Genomic DNA, 25,392 nt, shown 5'->3' with positions numbered 1-25,392 from the left:
CCAATAATATTTCTTTTAACATAGGTTTTAAAACGACACATATTAAGAGTTTGTGCCTGCTAGGCTCCTATGCCTCAACCTATCAAAAACTAAAGTTTTGTCATATAAAAGTACTATACAACCTTTTGTACTTAATAACACTACTATTGACGTCGTGGACGCTGTGAAATTCTTAGGACTTCTTGTAGACAACTCGTTAAAATGGGACTCTCACCTTGAAGCTCTATCAAAGAAACTAAGCGCTGCCTGTTTTGCGCTAAGATCAGTTTCTAAGGAACTTAACTTCTCAACCTCTAGAATAGCCTATTATGCCCTTTTTGAGTCACATCTTCGTTATGTCCTTCCATTCTGGGGTACTTGCTGCGCAACAAAATTTGATCGTGTTTTCATACTTCAAAAGAGAGCAGTTCGATATTTATTGGGACTGAACAGTAGAACTCACTGCCAGAATTTCTTTAAAAATTTGAAAATACTGACTCTTCCTTCTTTATTCATTTTTGAATCCGTTTGCTTAATCCGCAAGCACATATCTGCTATTCCCGAAAGGCCATCTCATAACTATCCACTTAGGAATGCAGAGCACGATCTTTATCTGCCAACCCCGAGCTCAGAACTAGTTAAGGGTTCAATACTGTACAATGCCAAAAAAATGTACAATCATCTGCCTTTGAATATCAATTCGCTTTCATTCTTTCCCGCATTTCGCAAGGCTCTAAAATCATACCTATTGGAGAGAGCCCTATATGCGGTAAACGACTTTTTTGTTGATGTTTGATTATGAACAATTTTGAATTTTAAAATTTTGATCATCTCACACACTGGTCAAAGGTCAAGTATTTAATATCCTATAACTTTAAAATTATATCTATTTACTGCGTACTGTTCTAAAATTGTCCATGTATATTCTTTTTGTAATTTTAAAGACTTAAATTTTTTTGAATTGTATTATTTGTATTGTGTATTTTTTGTTGTTTGTATTTTTTTGTGATTTTGTTGTTTGTGAGTGCTTTGTCGATGAAGCTGTTTTGGCTTTTTGCACAATAAAGCGTTGTTTGTTTGTTGTTTTGTTTGTAAGTATTTCTGCGTCTCAAGCATGTCACGCCATATCTGATTTTTATGGGCGTCCTGCGCTCCGATTTAGGGGTAAAAGTATTCCTAGAAAAGCGTTCAAAATCGAACGATGATTGGTCGAAACAATTCTGTTTCGGAAAAAGAAAGTTTGAGAATATTACCTAATGCAGAAAAATACACGTATTCCGACGCACAGTACAGTTTTGAGTGCGGTGGCGTGAATAGTGTGTCAGTTAAAGTAAAGTTAATTAGTTAGTTAGTGCAGTGATATAAGCAGAAAGCAGGGTGAGTACATCTCACTAAGTGTCGTAGTTTATTAATTAATTAGATCATGCATATTTTGATAAATATATTGATACGTTTTAGATAGATATCATTTGCGTACACATATTAATAAATATTACATTAAATAACTGCGCCGTATACATGCTAGGTCAAAATATAGAACATGAAAGTTAGATAGGGTTAGCTATTAAGTAATGCGGCGGTATGCCGATGCGGCAGCTACGTGAGCTTTGTTTAGATAGGCTATTGAATCTCTTTACTCTGTAGAGTCGGTGCTGTCTAGTCAGGAGGAGCGCAAGGATAGGCCCGTTATGTTGCTTGGCAGGATCTGGGATCCCGTAATGTCATAGTAGCAGGGACGCGATTCCTCGTAATGTCGCAACGGTGTAGGGAGTAAAATCCTGGTTATCACCGGTTTTTATATTGTGCCTCTGGGCGTAACCAGATGCGGGAGCGGGACCCCGAGAGATTCAGCCGCTGTATCCGGGTCTTCTGGTTCGTCTAGACCGTGCCACGGGGGGGCGTGGACGGGGGCAAGACAGTACGTTAGTATTTGATGAGATAAGTAAATTTGTAATCAAGAGAGAGAGAGAGATTGGATAGTTCTTTTATAAAGTACCTAATTAGTTAATATGATAGCCACGTAAGCTTTAGGTGGATTAGTGAATTTCTGTTCTCAGTAGAGTTAGTACTGCTTAGCTTGAGGAAGCGCAAGGATAGGCCCGTTAATGTTGCTTGGCAGGATCTAGGATCCCGTAATGTCATAGTAGCAGGGACGCGAATCCTCGTAATGTCGCAACGTCGCACACGGCAGGGATCTGGGATTCCGTACGCCGTGTGTCAACGGACATTATTATTATGTCTGGGACGGTACCTCCGGGTCTTCAGCGGCGGGAACAGGCCCCCAGGGTCCTCGGATCTCGGGATCGATATGTTCTGTTTATTCTGTTGCCCGTGCGGCTGATTAGTCTGGAGTCCGCGCCATCAGGGGGTGCGTGGGCGGAAGGCCAAGCAGTTCATTTGCATAGATATGTTTGTAAATCTTCAAACCAAACCAAATCAAAACAATATCGGCACCTAGCAGTTAAGTAGGTCGGAATTATGAACTGGGCACTTATCCTTACTTTTAGTTGTGACAGGTATTAAAGTACGCCTCCGCTCAGGGTCAATGCTTCAGGGATTATTTGGTGAGTCTGTGATTTATTATATACTTGTTTTCCTGACAATATAATACTTTAAAACATTTTAATTATCCTGTCACGAGTTATGGTTTTGTTAGTTGTTTAGATTGTTTATTATTTTATAAAGAAAGTAAACAAAAAAAAATCTTACACACGATAAATAAATAAATCGTTATTTTTATATGTTTTTGTTTGCACAACACATTGAATAAACATGTATATAAAATTCCGCAGGTTAATTGTTGGTACCATGTAGAATGTTTCGGAGGAGATTTAATCACCGCGACCTTACAGATCTATTGTGTGTTCCCCTTTCTTGAGTTATAATGAGTTGTAACTCATCATACAGTCTCAGGGCTTTAACAAAAGCCATTATCTGAGACGGCCCCACAAAGACGGCCCCATCCTCAACATTAGCCGTACCAAAGATCATGGCATGAACGGTCGTCGTCTCGGCGCACTCAGTGATAAGGTGTTTTGGTGTTTCCTCATTTTTCCCACAGAATATGCATTCGCAGTTGTTTCTCAGCTTCAGCCTACTGAGGTTTTCGTTGAAAAGACAGTGTCCTTTTAGAAACCCCGTGACAATCCGAAGATTGTTTTTACTTAAATCAAGGAAAACCTTTGATTTTTCTCGGTCGTAAGTTCTGAAGAACTTTTTCGAGTGTCTTAGATCGTTGGAGGACTCCATTCCAGGTTACGGATCGAGTCTTCCAGATTCTTCAGTTCCGCTTTCAGTTGGTTCCCGCTTGGAAAACAGAACGGTTCTGGTCCAGTTAGTGGAGTGTTTGCTCCTTTTCTTTAGATGATTTGCTTTTTCATTGCCTTCTATCCCTTGGTGAGCAGGCACCCAGAGTAGGAGAAGTTTATTTTCTTTGTCTAATTTGTTGAGCTTCTCTAGGCATTCTTTCACCAACTTCGAATTGATGGTTACTGAGTTGATCGCATTTAGTGCTGCTATCCCTGTCCCTGCTTTGATTTTGGAAGCATCATTATACCACGTTATGGTATAGTCTTTTACATGCTGAGCCAACGTTTCTTCCTTCCAATCCTTTTTATTACTCAATACTACAGTGAGGTGTTTCTCAAAGTTGTAAATTCTTGGTATGTCATCCACTGGGAGTTGGAGAAGTGAATTTTCTTTTTAAGGGTGTTTTATATTCCAAATATATATTGCTACTAATCCGTATTACTTAAGCAACTACACTTGAAATTTGAAGTCTGTATTCTTCAAATCACATACATCATTGCTTATTAGTAGTTTATATTGATAAATTTTGAAATATTTATTTCATACAATCTGATGGGGAATGTCATTGATGTCAATTTCCAAGCCAATTGGACGCCGTTTTTTTCAATCATACGGTATTTTATGACTAAATTCTTTTATTTATTATATTACTACTCAAAATTCAAGTTTATAGAAAAGCTAAATCTATATATGTATGTTTTATCGATCGACTATAATAAAGATAATAAATAAAGAGATGTAATGTTTCCATACGATGCCAGAAAGACAGGTTTATATATATATATGGACGTTTTCTTGATTGAATTTATTTCGTCTTCTGACAGTACTGCAAGATTAAAATTCTGCCTCCGTAGAGGTCATAAAAATTCAGAAGATATAATATATCAAGAATATAGGAAGGTTTTACCGGTTAATATGTTACGTGTTTTGAATTTTAAAGCCAGTCAAATAATATTAGAAAAGTAATAGTATATTGAACTTGATTTTTGATTCCTTACAATGGGCATGGATCTTTATTTCATTTCCTGAGACGAATAATGTAAATAAAGAGATCCAAGATATGCTAACTAGATGTAAACAGAAAAATATTAGGGGTTATAGATTGTGTGGGTGGGAAAAATTAATCACCCCGGCTTTATAGATCTATTTTGTCCCCCTTCCTTGAGTTATAACTCATCATACAGTCCCAGGGCTATGACAAAAGCTAGTATCTGAGAGGGTTTTAAAGAGGTTAGTTCTCCATATTCGATATCAGTCGTACCAAAGTTTATGGCATGAATGGTTGTCGTCTCGGCGCACTTAGTGATGAGGTGTTCTGGTGGTTCCCCATTTTCCCCACAGAATCGCATTGGCCATTGTTTCTTAACTTCAATCTACTGAGGTGTTTATTGAGGACACAATATCCTGTTAAAAACCCAGTGACAATCCGAAGATTGTTCTTACTTAGATCAAGGAAAGTATTTGATTCTTAGACCGTTGGAGGATTCCCATTCCGGGTTACGGATGGAGTACTCCAGGTTTTTGAGTTCTGCTTTAAGTTGATTTTCACTTGGGAAGCAGAATCGTTCTGGTCCAGTTAGTGTTCGCTACTTTTCTAACTAGATCGTTTGCTTTTTCATTACTTTCTATCTTCTATCTCTTGGTTCAAATTTCTTTGCCTAATTTGTTCAGCTTCTCTACTATTTCTTTGACCAACTTCGAATTGATGATTACTAAGTTGATCGCTCTAAGGTTGCTTGTCTATCTATTCTTGTTTAATAATTTTATATTAGAGGTGGCCACATATTTATTAAGGAAATGTCGTATACGATTGTCCTATAATGATTAGAGTATTTCATTAAAATATAAACATTTCTACATCACAGAATTGAAATATCATATAGGTTTTAGCTTTCAAAATCCAATTTGACGACACCACAGTTAGTTTTATCCTCGGTTTTATCTATAAGTTAAGACGTTTAATAAGAAGTTTGAATTTTGCTTTGTTTACATTTTTAGGTTTCATGTTACGTGTTTTTTGTGAACAATCTGTGCTTTGAGATCCGAATTTTAAACGATTCATCATCATTCATTATTATAACCATTTGCATTTCTTCTTGAAGGAGACATCTTACAACAAATCACGGCGGTATTAACTTGAAAAAGTGCACTTTTACGCCAATATCATTGTCCGTAAAGTTGTCCTTTCAGTGTACAATGTAAATCCAACTTAAGACTTTGTAAAAATGACACGACTGAAGAATCATCTTGCCAGGTATCCTGTATCCTGTCCATTGCCACTTTAGGGATTTGATTCTATGGATGACATCTATTACATGGCCCTTTTGTCGTATCACTCTATTCTTTTACGGTCTTTCTTGGTTATTCTCAACATATTTCGTTCCATTGAGCGTTGTGCGACTTGCAGTTTCCTTATAATGTCCGATTTCGGAGTTTCTTTTTTCTTCGAGTCCAGGTTTCGCATGCTCAGGTCATGGCTGGTAGTACACATTGGTCGAATGTTTTCTTTTTTAGATAAAGTGGAATTCTAGACTTGAATATGATTGAGTTTCTTCCATAAGTAAGTACTCGGTACTTCCATAAGTAATTCTTCGGTTGATTTCTGCTAGTAGAGGTCCCGAGCTGTGTATTCTATTATTTCCAGTTTTGTGCTATTTATTAAAATTTCTTTTATGTCTACTAGTTCGTTGCATATTACTTTAGTTTCTGCTAAATTCATTTTGAGACTTTATTGTTGGCTGTATTTAGTTTGTTAATTTGTGAATTATTAAAGAATATAATCTAAATATTAGAGGACCATAATAGGTATATTTGAGAACGATTGTCCATCTTATACAAGTCGTCTCAACTTGTATAAGATGTATGTGTTGTATTAAACTATTAAAAAATGGAAATGGAAGTCTATATGTATTTTAGTTAAGGGCCATTTTTTGTTTCAATAACCGCTTATTACTTCCATATTCATATGTATAAACAATAACATTTTATTTCCAGCTCTGGATCACTGTATGGGCTCTATTCTGCGTTGTTGCCAGCTTAGCCTCCGCCTTCACCTTGATGCTGGGAGGTGGTAAGGTCAGAGCACCACCGCTAATCAGTTTGGCACTTTGCTACTTTTTGGTAGGCGCTGGATGGACTTTGAGCATTTTTTCCGCCAAATCTGGATCTTGCTCTACACCCGATCCCATAAGATTGAACAATGAAGATGGACTACCGAATGTCATGTGTGCTTTCGTGTTTCTTCTGTTGTATTACTTCGGAATGGCAGCGAATGTGTGGTAAGTACATGTTTTTTATTGTATTATTGAATGTTGGAATTGAATTGTTGACGCACTAATGATGGTGTCGATGTTGATTTCCTCAGTGACTTCGTCAATGTCCCAGGTTTGTGAATAATCACTAAGCCAAGTAATAAAGGCTTGTTTGTCTTTTTAAAGTGTTGCGAATATACCTGATAAAATGTTATTGCTTATTTTAACTAGAAGGAAAAATGCAAAAAATTAAGTAATACTACTGATTAGTGATGGCCATTACGATTCTTTTTAGTGAATCGAATCACACGATTCAATTTCTCATATTGAATACGATTCGTTCGATTGAACGACATTTCGTTACACAAAATCACGTTTCATAAAAACGAGAATCGTAACTGGCACTACTGGCGATAATTTAGTAGGACAATTACTTAAGGAACCAGAAAAAGAAATATACAGTTCTTTCATTTGTTTTGAACACTTTATGACACAGGCGTAATTGGATTGGTTATTTTACCAATAATATTAAATTATCAATCCAATTTATATATAGTATTTATTAATGACTTCTTGATACCAATTTAATAATTCTAAAGCCATATTTTAATTCCGATTTAATAATCATAATAAATAGTATATAATAGGTACAGCATAATCGAAAAAAATTGGCGTCTAGTTGGCTTGGAAATGAACATGGATGACATTCTCCATATAATTTTACATATAAAATGACAGCGATCTTCATTTTATAACCATCGCTGACGCCGTTTTTATCACATTGAGCAGAGGCCAACAATATTTATTTGGGGTTGCATAAAAACACGATTTTGTCTTTTCTTCCGATCCGATTCAATTCTCACGATTCTTTTTTACGGCTCATCGTTCAAATCTTATGCATCCGTGCTGCCCACGATTCAATTGAACGAACCGGATTGCAAGCAATGAATCGAATCTCACGATTCATTTTCAATACTTGTTCAAATGTACAACTCATTCAATCTTTGCCCACCTTTACTACTGATACATTTCAACATTCTTAATGACGCATAACTATAGACCTTAAGTAGAATGTAGCCTAATGTACTGCAATTAATTGAGTAAAAGAACAATCAAACTCTGCCCAGAACTAGCCTAGAAGTCAAACTAAATAACCAAAAATATCCGGAGAAATGAGTATTTCTTAATCAATCAAGGAGTGGGAATAATTCACTTCTCTTCTAATAACAAACCTAGCCTGTGATATTCTCGACATTGTCGACGTAAATCTCGACATTTGTTTATAGTCGACGTATTGTCGATGTCTCGATGTCAACAATAGAAGGTTAAAATTAAATGCCACCAGATTCTAACAATCCCGACAAAGCAGATGACAAGTTCAATATATGGAGTGACCATCACAAAATCGTTCCTCAAAATTTTGTAATAAGTAATATACACTGACGATCTATCTGATAAAACCTTAATATTTTATGCCGGATCTTATACTTTACTATATCTACAATAAAAGAATGATTTATATATTATAAAAAGTATATTTTATTTACTATATTTTATTGGTTTGATAATTTTGTATTTTAGTAGTAGATGGAGATAAGATACTCGTATAATTCTTTATATGACCCTTATGAAAAGCTGTAAAACTAACAAATTTCAAATGTATTACGATCTGCAAAAATCATTACGTGGATGATTTATACCGTGTGTTGCATCGTCGGACGGGACATCCAATAGAAAATCCAATGTAAATTTTAATGGGGTCATTTATTGGCTTCCCTAATTATTTTAGAGAATAATTCTATTTAGGTTTATTGAAGAGCACTAAAACCCACATTCAAAAAATAACTTTAGATATTTTTGATTAGCTCGTTTACGAGTTATCGCTGATTTCTTTTTAAATATTTCTCCTTTCTTATGGCCCTGTATTTATTAATGAGCACCAGTCAAGGTAAAAGATAACTGTCAAATGAAGTTGTCATATCAGAAATTTACCTATTTAGTGCTTTATTATTATTGAAAACTCATTCCTACATCGGAAATCTTAAAGATGTATTTATAAATAAAAATTAATATGAATTAAAGTAAAATAAAGTAATCAATTACAAGGTTAATTATAGTATTATTACAATATTCAATAACTTATTAATTTAGGTATCTACTATTAAATTGTTAGAACTTTAGGATTTAAGAAGATGTTCAAATATTCCTCCATCGACTGCTAGACAATAACCCAGGCGATCATAAAATTCTCTTCTTACATTTGCTAGTTGGTAAACTGAAATTCTATTGGTTTCGGCAGAAATAGCATTTTTTAACTCGTCTAGATTTGGGTATTTTTTATCCTTGTATATCCTGTTTTTTAAATGGCCCCAGAGAAAGAAATCATTTGGCGAAATATCAGGAGACCTTGCTTGCCAATTTACTGTATGATTTAGGCTAATAACGTTTCCGTTAAAACTATTGTCAAATATTCCCGAACAGCCAGGGTACTATGTGCCGGGCAGCCATCCATTTGGTACCAAACTTCCTGATTTTCCCTAGCGGCATCGTGTAAAGCAGGTAAAATATGATTTTCGAGTAGTTAGTTTTTTCCAAACCAAACCAAATAATATTCTGCATTTAAATTTCGCGTAAGAAATAATGGCCCGATATTGTGTCCGAATATCCCTGCCCAAACATTTACTTTCTGTGGATATTGCGTCCTTGTTTCGACAAACCTGTGTTGGTTTTCTTTGTTCCAATATCGATAATTTTGAACATTGGGTTCATTATTTAAGGTAAACGTGCATTCGTCAGTGAAACATATGTTTTTTAAAAATTCCCTATCCGTGTTTGCTCTTTCCATCATATCAAAACAAAACGCCTGCCGCCGTATTTCGTCCCCATCTCGTAGCTCTTGGTGCTTTTCATATTTGAAGGAATAGTATTTATGTCGTTTCAAAATTCGAAACGCTGTAGTGTGATCTATTCCTATTTCATCCTCAAGTTTCCTTGTGCTGATCTTTCCATCGTTCTCTTCCACGCACAATAAAACTTCCAAGTCGGTATCATTTCTTGCATCTTCTCTTTGTTCCTGCCTTGCTTCACATCTGCAGTTATTTATTAGGGTACCTTTGGTCTCAAATCTCTGGATATTCCTTGCGATTGTAGATTTTCCAGGTATCGGTCTATTCGGATACAGAGCAGCAAACATGTCCGACACCTTTTGATAACTATTTCCTTGATAATACCATTTAATCATCAATACTTTTTCTTCGGTAGTGTAATTCATGGCTAATATTTTCGATGTAGGTATGAGTTTTTAATAATAATAATAAAGCACTAAATAGATAAATTTTTGAAATAACAACTTCATTTGACAGTTATCTTTTACCTTGACTGGTGCTCATAAGTAAATACAGGGCCATAAGAAAGGAGAAATATTTAAAAAGAAATCGGCGATAACTCGTAAACGGGCTAACCAAAAATACCTAAAGTTATTCTTTTGAATGTGGGTTTTAGTGCTCTTCAATAAACCTAAATAGAATTATTCTCTAAAATAATTAGAGAAGCCAATAATTGACCCCATTAAAATTTACATGGGATTTCCTATGTCCCGCTCGACGATGCAACACCCGGTATAGACCTTAGAATAGAAGCCTTAATTTTTAGTGTATTTTTGTAAAAAGACGGCTAGTCTTGAAGCATAATATAAAGAAACGAATTGAACATTACAATTTAGTATATTCTGAGATAAAATTTATATTATATTCTCTAAAAATACTTACTACTGGCAAAAAAATACGTACTATAATATTTTTATTGCATTTAATATCTTTATGACTTCAGGGTTTTTTAAAACAATTTAATAATATTGACATAATTAATATATTATATCCTATCAGAGCGTATTATAACACTTCACTCGCAGAAAATGTGATTAATAATTTGCCATTAGAAATATAAAAATTGAGTGTGAAAGGTCATTTGAGAAGAATGCTTTTTGAATGGTTAAGAAATTGAATTAGACTCTTTTAAAGTTAAAAATTAAATTTCCTGTCTTTTATACGAGGTGTCTGGCGAGCGCTGTGGCTCTGGTCAGATATGAATATTATTCAACTTAAGGATAGTTGACGGCAACCAATCAACAATTTATGAACCACTGTTGTGCATTTTTTCTCGGTAGTTTCGGTTTTTTTGGTTCATCTCAGCAGCTTTATAGTTTTACTAGCGTGTACCCGCGACTTCATTCGCGTCGAATTATTCATTTGTAGTGGTGATGATAAAGCAAAGCAAGAATTTCCATTAACGTACAAACTGGATAAAATTTTCTCACATTTATGTCAGCATGAAAAAAAATATGGCGATATTATTATATAACTTGGTAATATTTGAGGAGTAGTTTCATCTCTTTGGAATCTGACTTTCGAAAAACCCGTTTGCCAAAAATAAGCTTTTTACGTCAAGCAGTTTTTTAGTTCAAGCTTTTTACGTCAAGCAGAATCGTGTTTAATCAATTACCCAACTTTTTGAAACACCCTGTATGATTTTTTAAAAAATTTCAAAATATGTAAAAAACAAAATAAATTATGCGTGTCCAAGCGTTTTCCCGAAAGACTAACCGTTTTATAAATAACAAATATTGTAATATTTGAGGGGCGTTTTTACCCTCTTGGAATTTGATATTGGAGAAACCCCTCCTTATCGAACCTCTACACTCCACAGGTAATAAAAAATCAGCTTTAAACGTCAAGCAGTTTAAGCATAATCGTGATTACTCAATGGTCATATTTTATGAAACACTGTATAAATTTTTAAAAAATCTTAAAATAATATGTAAAACAACAAAATAAAATATACCTGTTAAGAGTTTTTCCGAAAAACTCACCGGTTTTTAAATAAAAAAATATTTTAATATTTGAGGGATAGTTTCACCCCCTTAGAATTCGAGTTTCGAAAAATCCCTTCTTATCGAACCTCTACACCCTAAAGTCAATCTGTTTTCCAAAAATCAGCTTTTTACGTCAAGCGCTTTAAGCAGGATCGTGATTAATCAATGACCAGATTTTTCGAAACACCCTGTATACATTTTTAAAAAATCTTAAAATATGTAAAAAAAACAAAATAAAATATACGCGTTTAAGCGTTTTTTCGGAAACTTGACCGTTTTTTAAATAAAAAATATTGTAATATTTGAAGGGTGGTTTCACCCCTTGGAACTGGAATTTCGAAAAATCCCTTCTTATCGAACCTCTACACCCTAGAATCAACCTGTGCTAAAATTGAGCTTCTTACGTTGAGTGGTTTGAGCAGGATCGTGATTAATCAGTGAATCAGTCACTTAAGGATTTTATATATTAGTATAGATTGGAGAAATTCCTTTTTGAAAAAGACATATACCCATTTGCACCGTTTGTATAAACTTTGTTTAAAGGCTAAACAGTGATTAACTATACAATATTTTATTATAGTTAATCACTGTTTAGCCTTTAAACAAAGTTTATACAAACGGTGCAACTGGGCAATAGTGATTTATAGAAATTTTAGCATTAAAAGGATGGCTTTGTTTTTCAAAATACTTCTGACAAAATATCCCTTTTATACAATCTATTTCCGGACCGTTATGCTATCCTATCGAAACCTTTAACGCCAACGCAAGTTATGTTATATCTTTCGTCGATCAAAAAATTCCCATTCTATCCTCCATCTTGAAAATCGCTCCTGCCGCCTCTATCGAAAATAAACAGACTAAATATAAAATGGTCGGCTCCGTTTGACGGTGAGAATTAAACAATGTTTAATGACAAATTACGCTTCCAAACAAATCAAAATATTTCCCGCTCGCGTTCGCTAGCGGCTCGTATGCCGATGTTTACAATTTAATTAAATTGACAAGGTTGAAAAATTTATATTCGACGGTAACGATTTATTTTAATACCGAAGGGAGATAGAAGCAGAGCTGTTTGGGTTACCGAAAATAATGTCTAACATGACAAGTTGATTGGGTGAACGTAAACCATTAGACTTAAAAAATAAATAGACTGCGCTATTTCCATCTGCAGCCAATCCGATATTAGCGTTACAAGAGTTGCACTGGCTGACTGTTAAATTATTATATTGAGCAAGATCAAACCATTGTTGATAAAAGATGTTAATATCTTTCGTATTTTTCTTTTATGTTGCATGAATAATTTAAATTGGACAACAAAATTATACTTTTTCTTCTTCTTTACGTGCCGTCTCTTTCGTGGAGGTTGGCGATCACATTGGCAAAATCTTCACGATTCTCGGCTTTCCTAATAAGTTCTTCAAAAGTTAGGTGAGTCCAGTTTCTGATGTTTCTCAACCAAGATAGTTTCTTCCTGCCGAGACCTCTCTTTCCTTCAATCTTACCCTTAACTATCAATTGTAAGACGTGGTATTTTTCATTTCTCAATATATGCCCTAAGTATGATGTTTTTCTTATTTTTATTATATTGAGCAATTCTCTCTCTCTGCCTATTCTGTTGTAGACTTCGGTATTTGTGATATGGGCTGTCCATGGAATTTTAAGCATTCTTCGATATATCCATGTTTCGAACGATTCGAGGCGATTCATCTCTTGAACTTTCAGTGTCCATGTTTCTGCTCCGTATAATAGGATTGACCAAACATAAGACTTAACGAGCCTAGTTCTCAACTCTAGGTCCAATCTGGGGTTCTGGAAGACGTTCTTCATTTTTAAAAATGCATTTCTCGCTTGTTCTATTCTGGTTTTTATTTCCACGTCGTTGTTCAAGGTGTTAACTATCCAGGACCCCAAATATTTGAACTTGTAGACCTGTTCTAAGGTATTGCCTTCTATTTTAATAGGAATTGGTACATTTTGGTTCTTTCCAAATATCATGACTTTAGTTTTAAGAGAATTGATCTTCATCCCGTATTTCTTACAGGAGCCTTCAAGTCGTTCCAGTAAATTCTGGAGATCAGTATCAGAATCGGCAATAAGAACTGTGTCATCGGTAAATCTAATGTTGTTAATGACTTCGCCGTTGACTTTAATACCGCAATCTGTTGAAGAGAAAGCTTCCTGAAAAATCGCCTCAGAATAAACATTAAATAACGAAGGAGACAGCACACATCCCTGTCTTACTCCTCTCTGTATATTGACTGGATTGGAATTGTCATTTTCAATTTTAATGTGGGCTGTTTGTTGCCAATATATATTTTTCAGAAGTGTTATATCTTTGCTCTCAACTCCCAACTCATACAACATTTCGATAAGTCTCGTATGTTTGACTCTATCGAATGCTTTTTCGAAATCTACGAAACACACATACATTGGTTTTTGTTGGTCTGTACACTTCTGCGCCATCAATTGTAAACAGAATAAGGCCTCTCGTGTTCCCAATCCACTCTTAAACCCAAACTGTTCATAGCCGCTTTCTTACTCACACTTCTTATAAATTCTGTTATGTATTATTTTAAGTAACACTTTCAGTGCGTGACTCATTAAACTAATAAGTCTGTAGTCACTGAGATGTTGAGCTGATGGTTTTTTTCGGAAACGGTACAAAAGTTGAGTGGAGCCAGTCATCAGGTACTTTTCCTAGATTTTGTTAAAAAGCCTAGTCAGTATATCTACGTTCTCTTCTGATATTAATTTAAGTATTTCTGGATATATATTGTCAGGGCCTGGACTTTTGTTGTTTTTAAGTTGTTTAATTGCCTGCAATACTTCACTATTGAGAATTTCTGGTCCCTGATCAACCGTTGGTCTTACCGTTGGTTCTTCTCTATAGTCATTATAAAGTTCTTTCATGTGTTGTTCCCATACTTGTATTTTTTCTTGTACGGTTGAACACAGTGTACCATCTGAGTTAATAATTGTTAGAGGACAAAAACGTTGTGCGTGTTTTACTCATTATTAATGTTTAATATTTTAATCATCCAAACATCAGTCTTCTCTTCTTAATGAAAAATACTAAAAAATATTGTTCGGAATTCAAATTTACCTCTTGGTCTACTGTTAAAAACCTCTTGCACTCATACATAGAAAAAATCCTCCTAGAATCTCAAACGGGGTTTCGCACCAACCGCGGCACCGTCGTCGATTCCATATTCTCCATCTGCCAACTACAGGAAAATGTAAAACGGCAGTAGTGTAAACTTTATGTTGCATTCATCGACCTAACAAAAGCCTTCGACTCTGGCAATTACGAAAAAGTTCGGAGTATCCAACAAATTTCTTACAGTGTATAAAAGCCTCCATAGCAACAACAAGTCAAGAGTGTCACATGATAGATCACTGAGCGATCATTTCCATACAAATACAGGAGTTAGGCAGGGATGTGTCTTAGCGCCTCTCCTATTCAACATATTCATGACAGCGCTCTTCATTATAGTGGTCAGCAAACTGCAGGAAAGAGGATTGGGCAGTATATACAGATACGGCGCACGCGGTCTGTTTAACATAAAAAACTCAGGGCAAAAACACGTACAAAATTCATCACAGAACTTCAATACGCTAATAACTGTGCTCTAGTTGCAAAAACGTTACAGCAATTATAAGAAATGTTGAACACATACCTGGGCACACGAGACTTTGGGCTTAAGCTGAACATCGATAAAACTAAAATCATGTGGACTTTCCCGGAAGATCACAACAATGCTATAAAAATCGGAGAACTATTAGAATATGTAGCGGAATTCAATTACCTCGGCAGTTTGATTTCGGAAAAGGCCAATATCGATTCTGAAATTCAGCACAGGATTATCAGCGCCTTAAGAGCATTCTGGAAATTAAAAGACAGGGTTTTCTACTTTCATGACTTCAGCACAAAAACGAAACTTGCAGTGTATCGAGCAATAACCATCCTATCATGTTATATAGAAGCGAAACCTGGGTGCCGTACCGCCGACACATGGACGTATTAAACAAGTTGCAACAGAAACACCTTATACAACTCTTAAAAACCATATGGTTCCACCATATGGTTTTTAAGCGTTTTTTATAGTGTTGTCTAAGATTGCTGGATTGTTCACTCCTTTTCTAGATAGATCATTTCCTTTTTCATTACCTTCTATCCCTTGATGGACTGACTCAGAGTAGGAAGACATTATTTTCTTTGCCTAATTAGTTCAGTTACTCATTAAGATGCTTAAGGTGCTGAGTTAAACATTATAATGGTTGATAGGATGGCAAGAAGAGGAGAAGGCAGAAACCTCAATCTGGTTTTTTGAATAACCGGAAATGAGGAAGGATTTACACTATCGATACATGCAATTCCGATTTCGGTCAAGCAAAATTTCTACGAGATCGATAGCTACTCTTACCGAAAATATGAATGCATACATTATCTGACAATATTTTGCCAGACTTAAATCGGATCGGGAACTATGATCGTCAAATCGTTATTATAGCTTGAATCCCTTAAGCCCTTAAAGTTTTAGACTTAGTCCAATTTAATCTACAGAAGCTTGCCCGTACCTTTTATCACAGAATACACAGCTATATATTTTATAATGAGATTTAAATCCAGTTAGATGCTAATATACCGGACCTTCTCATGCAAATTTCGACTCGATTAAGCAGAGTTTGGCGTGTAACCGTTCCAGCCTCCCATAGTTAGTCGGCAAGTCTCAAAGCCACAGAGCACGGTAAGGTTTTAATAATTCGCCCAGTGGGCTATTCAAATGTCTCCGATGGCCTTTTGTTTCTGCGGGACGAGTTCGACAACAATGCCGTATTTTTCAACGATCTGGCAAGGCGGCAGCGGCCGGCCAAAGATCTTTTTGTTTCCCCCCCGCGTTTTCGGTCTTTTTCTCTCAATCGAAGTTCGCTTTTGTCGGTTTCGGTTGTTGTTTTTCATTGTGTGTGTGCGTGTGGCGGCGTTGTGCGCCAACAAGGAGCGAGGTGTTAATTGGGTACAGAAGAACGAATAGTTTAGTGCGTTCCGGAAGGATTTAATCAATTCATAAGTAAATTGTTTCGTATGGACCTGTTCGCTTTCAATAGAGCTTACTTTCAAAAGAGTTCGTGTCAAAAATGTTTAATGCACTTTAAAGCAAACGCGCAAATAAGCAAAGATAGTAAATCTGTCAAAACTGTAGTTAGTCTATAAGTCACTGCAAGTTCAATAGGCCAAAGTTTCTGAACCTGTGGTCCGCGGACCCCTGGGGGTCCGCGAATATATGTATGGGGGTCCACCGTCTTATCTATGAACATTTGAATTAATAACTAAATGACAACTTTAAATGTTAAGCTTAAATGTTCAGCTTTAAAACATATTTTCAAAGAAACTTCTAAATTTTTGGGTGAATTTAAAAAATGGTGATAAAGAAATATCAGAAGAAGCACTGAAACAGCTTTTCTCATCCACATACCTCTGTGAAAAGGCATTCTCTACTCTTGTATACAACTCAAACAAATACAGAAACAGATTAAAATTGGAATCCGGAATCCGATTTGAGATTACACTAAGTAAAATCATCAACCCGAATATTACTAATTTAGTTGCAAGAAAACAGCACCAACCTTTTCATTAATACAGTATTTTAAATTTTTATAAAAATGTATTTTTGTACTAAAATAATTTGTTCTAAAATGTTGTGTTTGTTTTTAATTAGGTTGTGTGTTATTTTTTAGGGGTCCGCGAACTGAAAAAGGTTAAGAAACGCTGCAATAGACAATTAAAGTTGATAGATTTTCAATCTGTCGTTTTTTTTTCTTAGAAATTATCATCAAAAAATGAATCATGGATTTTTTTTTCTTCTAATCCAGGAGTCTCTCGTTTTACGCGGTTTCGCTTATACTAAGGGTCAGCATTTCTGCTGGTCTTGGCTGAAAATAAGATGTACTGAATAAAGACAGAAGGCGAGTATTTTCCCAAGCGCATGGAAATTAGCGTCAGATTAAACAGTTATGTAATAAATACTTCGCATTTTTACTCACTCCGACTTACCAGATTGCCATAACGACTCACTCCTATACATGAAACGCCGACCTAAAGGTTCGCTTGCCAGCGGGGTATGCGCGTCTGCGTTTGTGACACCAGTGCCTTGTAGAATGTAGAATCGGTGAGAGGGGGATTGGTTAATGATCACGACCTTAAAGATTTGTATCCCCCTTTTTTGAGTTATAACTCATCAAACACTCTATAACTCTTCATACATAGGGACTGTCCTGTTTTAGGGGGGACAGGGTAGTTCCCATCCTCCTCTGACAAGAGATGTACTTCCGCAGAGGAGTGGACATCTACCTCCTACAACGGTATACACCCTTCCACGGTTGGTGTTTGGCCATCCGTGCCCTTCACAGTCGAGAAGCTTGTCTCTGGCTGAGCGACACGTGAGGTGCAGGCTGGAGGATCTGTCTCCATTTTCTCCACCTTTTTAACTTGGTCTCTCCTTAGACCTGATACCGGTGTTGTCCCGAATCTCTAATGGAGAATATATCATTCTTTCTCTATTGCCTCCTCGGATTTGAGGTCAATTCCTATTGTGAAGACTTGATCACCTCCCTCGAGGTGATGACCCGCGAAGTCGGTGTCCTTACCTTGAAGTTCTGAGCTTGGTTAAGGCTCAGCAAGTAAGTGGTGTCTTTCCCTTTGTTCCTCGGCAGAAAGAGCGTGATGGTGACAGTCTGATGGCAATATAGATATTGAGTACAAGGTGCCTGGTATCGGAGATCAAATTAAAGAAATTGCTGATCTAGGAAAGTCGTTACCGGGAGAAGAATTTAATTATTTGCATAAATACATATTTACATACATATACAAAATATTAAAAGATCAAAAACATTTTTTTACGAAAATTTCAATATAGACAGCTTTCATACACGTTTAATTCTAATTCTACCGGATGCGTCTCAAAAGTGGCTCACACCTATAACTTTTTATTTTTTCGGATAAGAAAGACGAGATTTGGTATGTTAGTGTATGGCATAAATTAGGATCGATTGAGGTATTCAACTGTTTTTGGTCTCTTCCTGTTTCACCGGAAATGACTACAACTTATGATTTTTAAATGAAACCCTCGGTATTTTTTACTTTATTTGATAGAAAGTGACACTCTGAATACAATGACATATCATATGTCAACTTTTGATATTTTCGCATAGTGTTTATTTGAAATTATAACATGCAGTTCAGAAGACTCCAAACACCAAGTGTGTGGTACCAAATTATTCGTCATAAAATGCTTTTTCTAAGTATGATAATGAGCCACCTTTGTTCCATTTGAAAAAACTGAGATATGATTAAAAAAAACGACTTGGGCATCTTTTATCCGGCCAGGACAAGACACGAAAAACATTAGAGGATCAAATTTATTTTTCCAAGGCTACTTGATTAAAAATTAATGTTTTTAAAACAGCACTCTAGATTGAAATTTAAAATAAGATTTTTTAAGCGAAAATGTCAAAATTTGACATATGCTATGCCATTCTATTCAGAGTGTAATATTCTATCGAATAAAGTCAAAATATACTGAGGGTGCCATTTAAAAATCAAAATTTGTAGTTATTTCCGGTGAAGCAGGAAGTGACCAAAAATCATATATACTAACATAAGCAAATATCGTTTTTATCAATTGAATAAGAAGACTAAGGAAGGAGCATATCAAAAATCTTAGGTACACCGCGATGGGCCTCAAATATGGCCGACTTAAATTCCGGTTTATCAGTGTCGTTCTAAGTTTATTTAAAAAATGTAAAACTATGATGTAGGGTAGACGTGGGGTAAACTCAATAATTTGTTGTTTTATTTTAGGTTGTGAATAAATGTTGGTAGTTATTAAAATTGTTATAAAAATATATAATTTTAATAAAAATAGATAAGTTATAATAAGTTTTTATTACCACAAACATCCGATACGCTACTGAAGCAGGTAAGTCAAATTAACGTATCTAAATTCTTTGACATCTAATCTTTGACAAGTAATAAATAAAAGCTAAAATGCAAGAAAAATATATAATTTAGTTAATTTAAGTGAATTTCATAAATGATCGGTTTACTACACGTATGTATATTATATAGTCACTTACTAGCGAAAAGTTGTTCCATTATTTCACTCAATTTTTGCCGAGATCTACCGCACGCTACACAACCAACTATTTTAGAGTCTTTTTCGATAAATCGCGATAGTGTCACTGTTAATTTAAGTGCTGCCACAATTTCCATCTAGATTTACTACCTTTATACAACTATCAGTAGTAGAATAAATAATAAATAACATAAAATAAGCTCCGTAAAGAGTGACAAATCCACAAAATTTCAAATCAAATTCAAATGTGTCAAATGAATCGTCAAACAGAACTGTCAAGGATCCCCACCCTAGAGTGCTTTTATGGTGCTTTTTCCGCCCACCATGCATGAATACATGGATAGCATTATGCTCCTTCCTTAGTCTTCTTATTCAAAGTTTTTATCTGAGATTTTTTTAGATATCGATATATTACGCTTTAGGATTCAGCAAGACTCAACTTTTATCTCATTTAATTTTCTTGGTATCTCTTCTGGTTTACGAGATATCTGTAGTGTGCATACTTATATAAAACACTTTGTACACAAAATAATGCATTTTCTAATTCTAACCTGTCAAAAAATGACGGATTATCATTTGTTCGACCTGTCCTACTTTATCACTAAGCAATCAGTAAATAGTTCCATCGGACTTAGTGCTTCGACAGAGATCGACAACTTCCTAATCTGTACGTGTCATTTCGAAAATGGAACCGCAACAAAAGGCACCTTTTGGGGTTCGGGCCTGAAAAGATAAAAGTTTGATAAAAGAAGTCGTTGGAAGGATTTTTTCCTAATCTTTCTACCTGACTGAACCATTTAGTTTGAACTAAATAAATACGAGTTTACGTGGAAATAGGAAATAGAGTTGATAATGATAGTTGAGTAAATAAAATGTATCATTTGGCTGATAAAAAGAGGTTTACTAATTTGTATGTGTTAGAATTCTCAAATACAAATAATATCAGTTTTATTCTCTTCTTAAAAGTTTCAAATATTGAATTTTCTCGAGATATAGAATAACAAGTGGTCCTACAAAAATACTAGGAATTAAATATACTTCATAGTTCTACAGTCACACCCTGTATACAGGGTGGTCCGAACTGTATTCCGGACACTTCGGCAGCATATTCTGCAGATAAAAATAAGTAAAAAAATTTGTATAAATGTATGTCCTAAAATACATAGTTTCGGAGATACAGGGTGTAGAAGTTTAATTTTTACTTCGATTTTTTTTTAAATAATTCCTGAAGTAACGTCAATATTTGGATGAAAATTGGTGTCTGGGAGAAATTTTTGACATGAGAATTTTGATGTCAATATGACTCCTATTTGTAGGGGGCGCCACCTGCATCTGTTTTAACTCTTTTGAAGAGCAATAACTTTTTGTCCGTGCCTGTATAAAACTTCTGAGTGAAAAAATATACATTTCTGTGATTTTTTATGTAAAAAATGTCTCTTGGTAAAAATCTCTACGAGCGACCGTTCTCAAGGTATTTAGAATGGAAATAGTCAATACATGTCATTACTGACAAAAAAATAAACATGTTGAATATTATACTGCCGTCCTATGAAAGAGCCCCGTATCTCCAGACAACATGATTTTGAGAAAAACGCGTTTTAATATATTTTCTTTTGCCCTTTAGTTATCAAATATTCTAAATGCCTAAAATTTACTATAACATGGTTTTTAAGGGTTCTTAACAGGAATATGTAAAAAAAAGTCATATAAATTATTTGCTTATACCACAGAATATCTAGCTACGCAACAGAAAAATACTCGAAATGAAAGAGCTAAAATTGCACAAATAGAATACTAGAGGGCGCGACAATATCATAATCAGAATATAATTAGAAATTTTGAACTTTCGGTTTTGGATCGACGGCTCGTCGACGGCCTTATAGCTCGGCTAAATATGCACAGTTGCCAGATTCAAAAGACTTGAATTGGCATCCCATTCTTTTTTATTGTGTATAATGCAGTATGTGTTTCTTTCTATTCTTCTTTTCTTGTCAGATTCACTTATATTAATTATTTCTTTGGCTATTAAAATAGTTTTAAGTATATTATTACAAAACATATACATTTTTAATATACACTATACCTTATAATGTTAACTAAGAAAATACCTTTAATTACCTTTAAAATTAATAATATACAGGGCGATTGATAGTGATATTTATTAATGCTGGAACGTTAGTAATGAAATATAAGTTTAATAATAATGGAAATAATTTATTAAAATGCAGTACAAAAATGTTAACTGACTAAAAATACTATAATAACAAATTTCTTCCGTTTGCCACGTTATTTATATAGACCTAGGTAGATTTTAAAAAGTGACACAGGTACAGTTAATAATATATTAGTTCGGCATAAAAGTTGCTGTCACGACATCGAACAATAAATTAAAATTCGTAAAATAAATTAAAATTATTAATTAAACAAATCTTTATAAAGAAACGCAAGTATACCAAATTTGGGCCCAATCGAACTCCAGGAAATGATATCATAATAGTGTACTATATTATGGTACCACTCGATATACTTTAAGGTACCATAATATTGCAATGTCACCGAAGATCCGTAGTATACCAAATTTAATAACAATCGAACGCCATGAAATGGTATTGTAATATGGTACTATATTAAGGTACCACTTTATATACATTATAGTTCAATCATATTACAATGTAACCGAAGATACGTAGTATACCAAGTTTGAGCCCAATCGAACGCCAGGAAATGGTATCGTAATATGGTACTATATTAAGGTACCACTTTATATACATTATAGTTCAATCATATTACAATGTCACCGAAAATACGTAGTATCCCAAGTTTAAGCCCAATCGAACGCCATGTACGTAATATAGTACTATATTATGGTACCAGTTGATATGCTTCATGGTACCATAATAAAGCAATGTTATCAAAAATACGCAAGTATATATCAAATATGAGCTCAATCGAACGCCAGGAAATGGTATTAAAATATGGTACTATATTAAGGTACCACTTTATATGCATCATAGTACCATCATATTACAATGTAACCGAAGATACGTAGTATAACAAGTTTAAGTCCAATCGAACACCAGGAAATGGCATCGTAATATGGTACTATATTATGGTACCTCTTATTATGCTCCATGGTACCATAATATTACAATATCACCGAAGATACGTAGTATCCCAAATTTAAGCCCAATCGAACGCCATGTACATAATATGGTACTATATTATGGTACCAGATGATATGCATCATAGTACCATCATATTACAATGTCACCGAAAATACGTAGTATACCAAGCTTAAGCCCTATTGCCGCCATGTACCTAATGGCCTATATCATCAAATATGGTACTATAGAAGGTACCACTTTATATGCTCCATGGTACCATGATATTACAATGTCACTGAAGATATAGTATACCAAGTTTAAGCCCAATCGAACGCCATGTATCGTAATATAGTACTATATTATGGTATCACTTGATATGCTTCTGAAAAAAACGGCGTCCAGTTGGCTGGAAAAGGACGATCGATGACATTTCCCATATAAATTTACATATAAAATGACAGTGATATTCATTTCATAGCTATCGCTAACGCCGTTTTTTCCCGATTATACAATATGAACTTGGTATGAACACAATCGAACGTCAGGAAGTGGTATCATAATAGTAGAACAATACTTTTATATTGTCGCCGAATTACAATGAAAATTCAGGATTCAATTATACAATCAAACGTCAGGAAGTGATTGTAATTTAGCTTATAAGATTTAATTCCAACTAACATGGCAAACTGAAAAAAACAGCTCTGATCTATTTTAATAATAATGTTTAAATGATGTAGCAAATTTGAAGGTAGGCTTTATCAGGAAGTATTACGATATGAATTACACAATGGCAACACTGCACAAAATTCCTTTAAATTTTGTTTGTAGAAAACTGTTTTCTTTTAAATTTATTGCCCTCTATTATGTAGTAGCGAAACTACCAAATCAAAATATCTGATTTGGAGACAGACTTTCAAAGCCTGTCTCCTTTTGCTACCTACAATTTTATACATGTAACGAGGCTTCTGTTGCGTAGCTAGATATTCTGTGCTTATACCCAAAAGTGGACTTGCGGGGTTTAAAAATTCCAAAAGTTAGTTACTTTACTTAGTGAAAACCCCGTAAGTCGTTAAATTTGTATTTACAGGGTTATTACTACGTAAACTGGCCAATAAAGCTGTTCGCTGTGTTTTTTTAAGAAATTAAAGGAAACAAGTTTATTTTATATTAAGTGTTTTTGTATATACAATAAACATTGAACAAATAAACATTAAATAAAAAACACCGCCTTTCAGGTCGTAACAAATCGCGACCAAGCGCCCCATCACTTATGCTAAGTAAAAACCCCGTCAAATCAATCTGCTTCGCTAAAAGCCCGTACTTGCTTGTATAATACGGGGTTTTCACTTAAAGATCTGTTTATACGGGGTTTTAACTTAGCATTGGGGAAAATTATGTCACATACGGGGAATATATTTTTTATTATAAATTTAGGACAAATCAACAAATGCGGTTTTTTCTATGTAAAACAGTAGTAAACCATATAAAGAACCAGTATAAGGCAATATCTCATTTTTTAAAAATTTTGGAGATACGGGTTTTTTTCATAGGCAGTATAGATGATAGTTATTTACTGAGTTATTTTACTGAAATAATAAATTTGAAAACTTTTCATTTTTTAAATTAGTCATAATTTTTCTTTCGAAATCGACTTTTGGCACAAAAACATTTCAAATTTGTAATTTTAGTCTAATAACTATTTAGTCAACATGTTTAATTTATGTCAATGATGACGGGTATTGATAATTTTGATTCCAAGTATCACGAGAACCATTACTGGTAGCGATTTTTACCAAGAAACATATTTTACGTAAAAAATGCCGTAGATGTATATTTTTTTACTCAATAGTTTTATACAGGTACGGACAAAAAGTTATTACCAGTCAACTATTAGTCAAACTAGATAAAACATATGTAGGTGGCGCCCTCTACAAATAGAAGCCATATTGACATCAAAATCAAATTTCTCATGACAAAAAACTCCCAGACACCAATTTTCAATCAAATATTGACGTTACCTCAGAAATTATTTAGAAAAAACCGAAATAAAAATTAAACTTCTACACCCTGTATCTCCGAAACTAAGCATTTTAGGACATACATTTATACGAACTTTTTTACCATTTTATCTGCAGAATATGCTGCAGAAGTTTCCGGAATACAGTTAGGACCACCCTGTATATTCAGGTAGATTTATATGGAGCTAATTTAATTAAACCAATATTTTCCCAATTAATAAAAGACGAACATATTCTGAAGTTTTTTTATCTACATACAAGTACCTACAGTACATACATATAAAGAGATCTTGGTAAAGATCGACAAAAAGTCAAAATCGATACCGAATACCGAACTTTCCGGTACTGACCAATGCAACCATATCAGAGAATTAATTAGTTACTATAAAGAGACAAAGAAAGCCAGACGACCACCCTGCTGTTCCTGAAATAATGCCGTACCAGATCTGCGACATTCTTATGAGAGTACAATTTCATGAGCTTGCTTAATTTTACTACTGTTTGCGTTTCGCAGACTGCATTCCCATGTGGAAAACATTGATTTATGCAACTGGTGTTTGTTTTTAAAAAAAACATTGACGGGTTTGTTTGTGTAGAGGGTCATAGAACTGCTAAATTTGTATGGCTTATTTATTTGCGATCATGACAAAACTGTATGCAAAAGTGTATGGATTAAATACACAACTCATACTCAGTCACAATTGCGGCTTTATCATAGTATATTAAATG

The 25,392-nt window shown here is 34.6% G+C and overlaps 1 protein-coding gene across 2 annotated transcripts in view; it reads left to right on the top strand.

Moving 5' to 3' along the window:
- The window catches only part of LOC115888633 (frizzled-4-like), a 205,562-nt gene that overhangs the window by 5,956 nt on the left and 174,214 nt on the right, over nucleotides 1–25,392 (top strand). For both annotated transcript variants that reach the window (XM_030908413.1, XM_030908404.1), the window contains exon 3: nucleotides 6,283–6,566. In XM_030908413.1, the coding sequence (XP_030764273.1) occupies nucleotides 6,283–6,566 (284 nt within the window). The remainder of the gene's footprint in view (nucleotides 1–6,282; nucleotides 6,567–25,392) is intronic.

This window comes from Sitophilus oryzae, unplaced genomic scaffold, assembly GCF_002938485.1.
Source record: "Sitophilus oryzae breed Bouriz unplaced genomic scaffold, Soryzae_2.0 scaffold_1167_pilon_pilon, whole genome shotgun sequence".
Taxonomy (NCBI): Eukaryota; Metazoa; Arthropoda; class Insecta; order Coleoptera; family Curculionidae; genus Sitophilus; species Sitophilus oryzae.
Note: the sequence above shows the minus strand (reverse complement) of the source record. Positions and strands in the feature narration are given on the sequence as shown.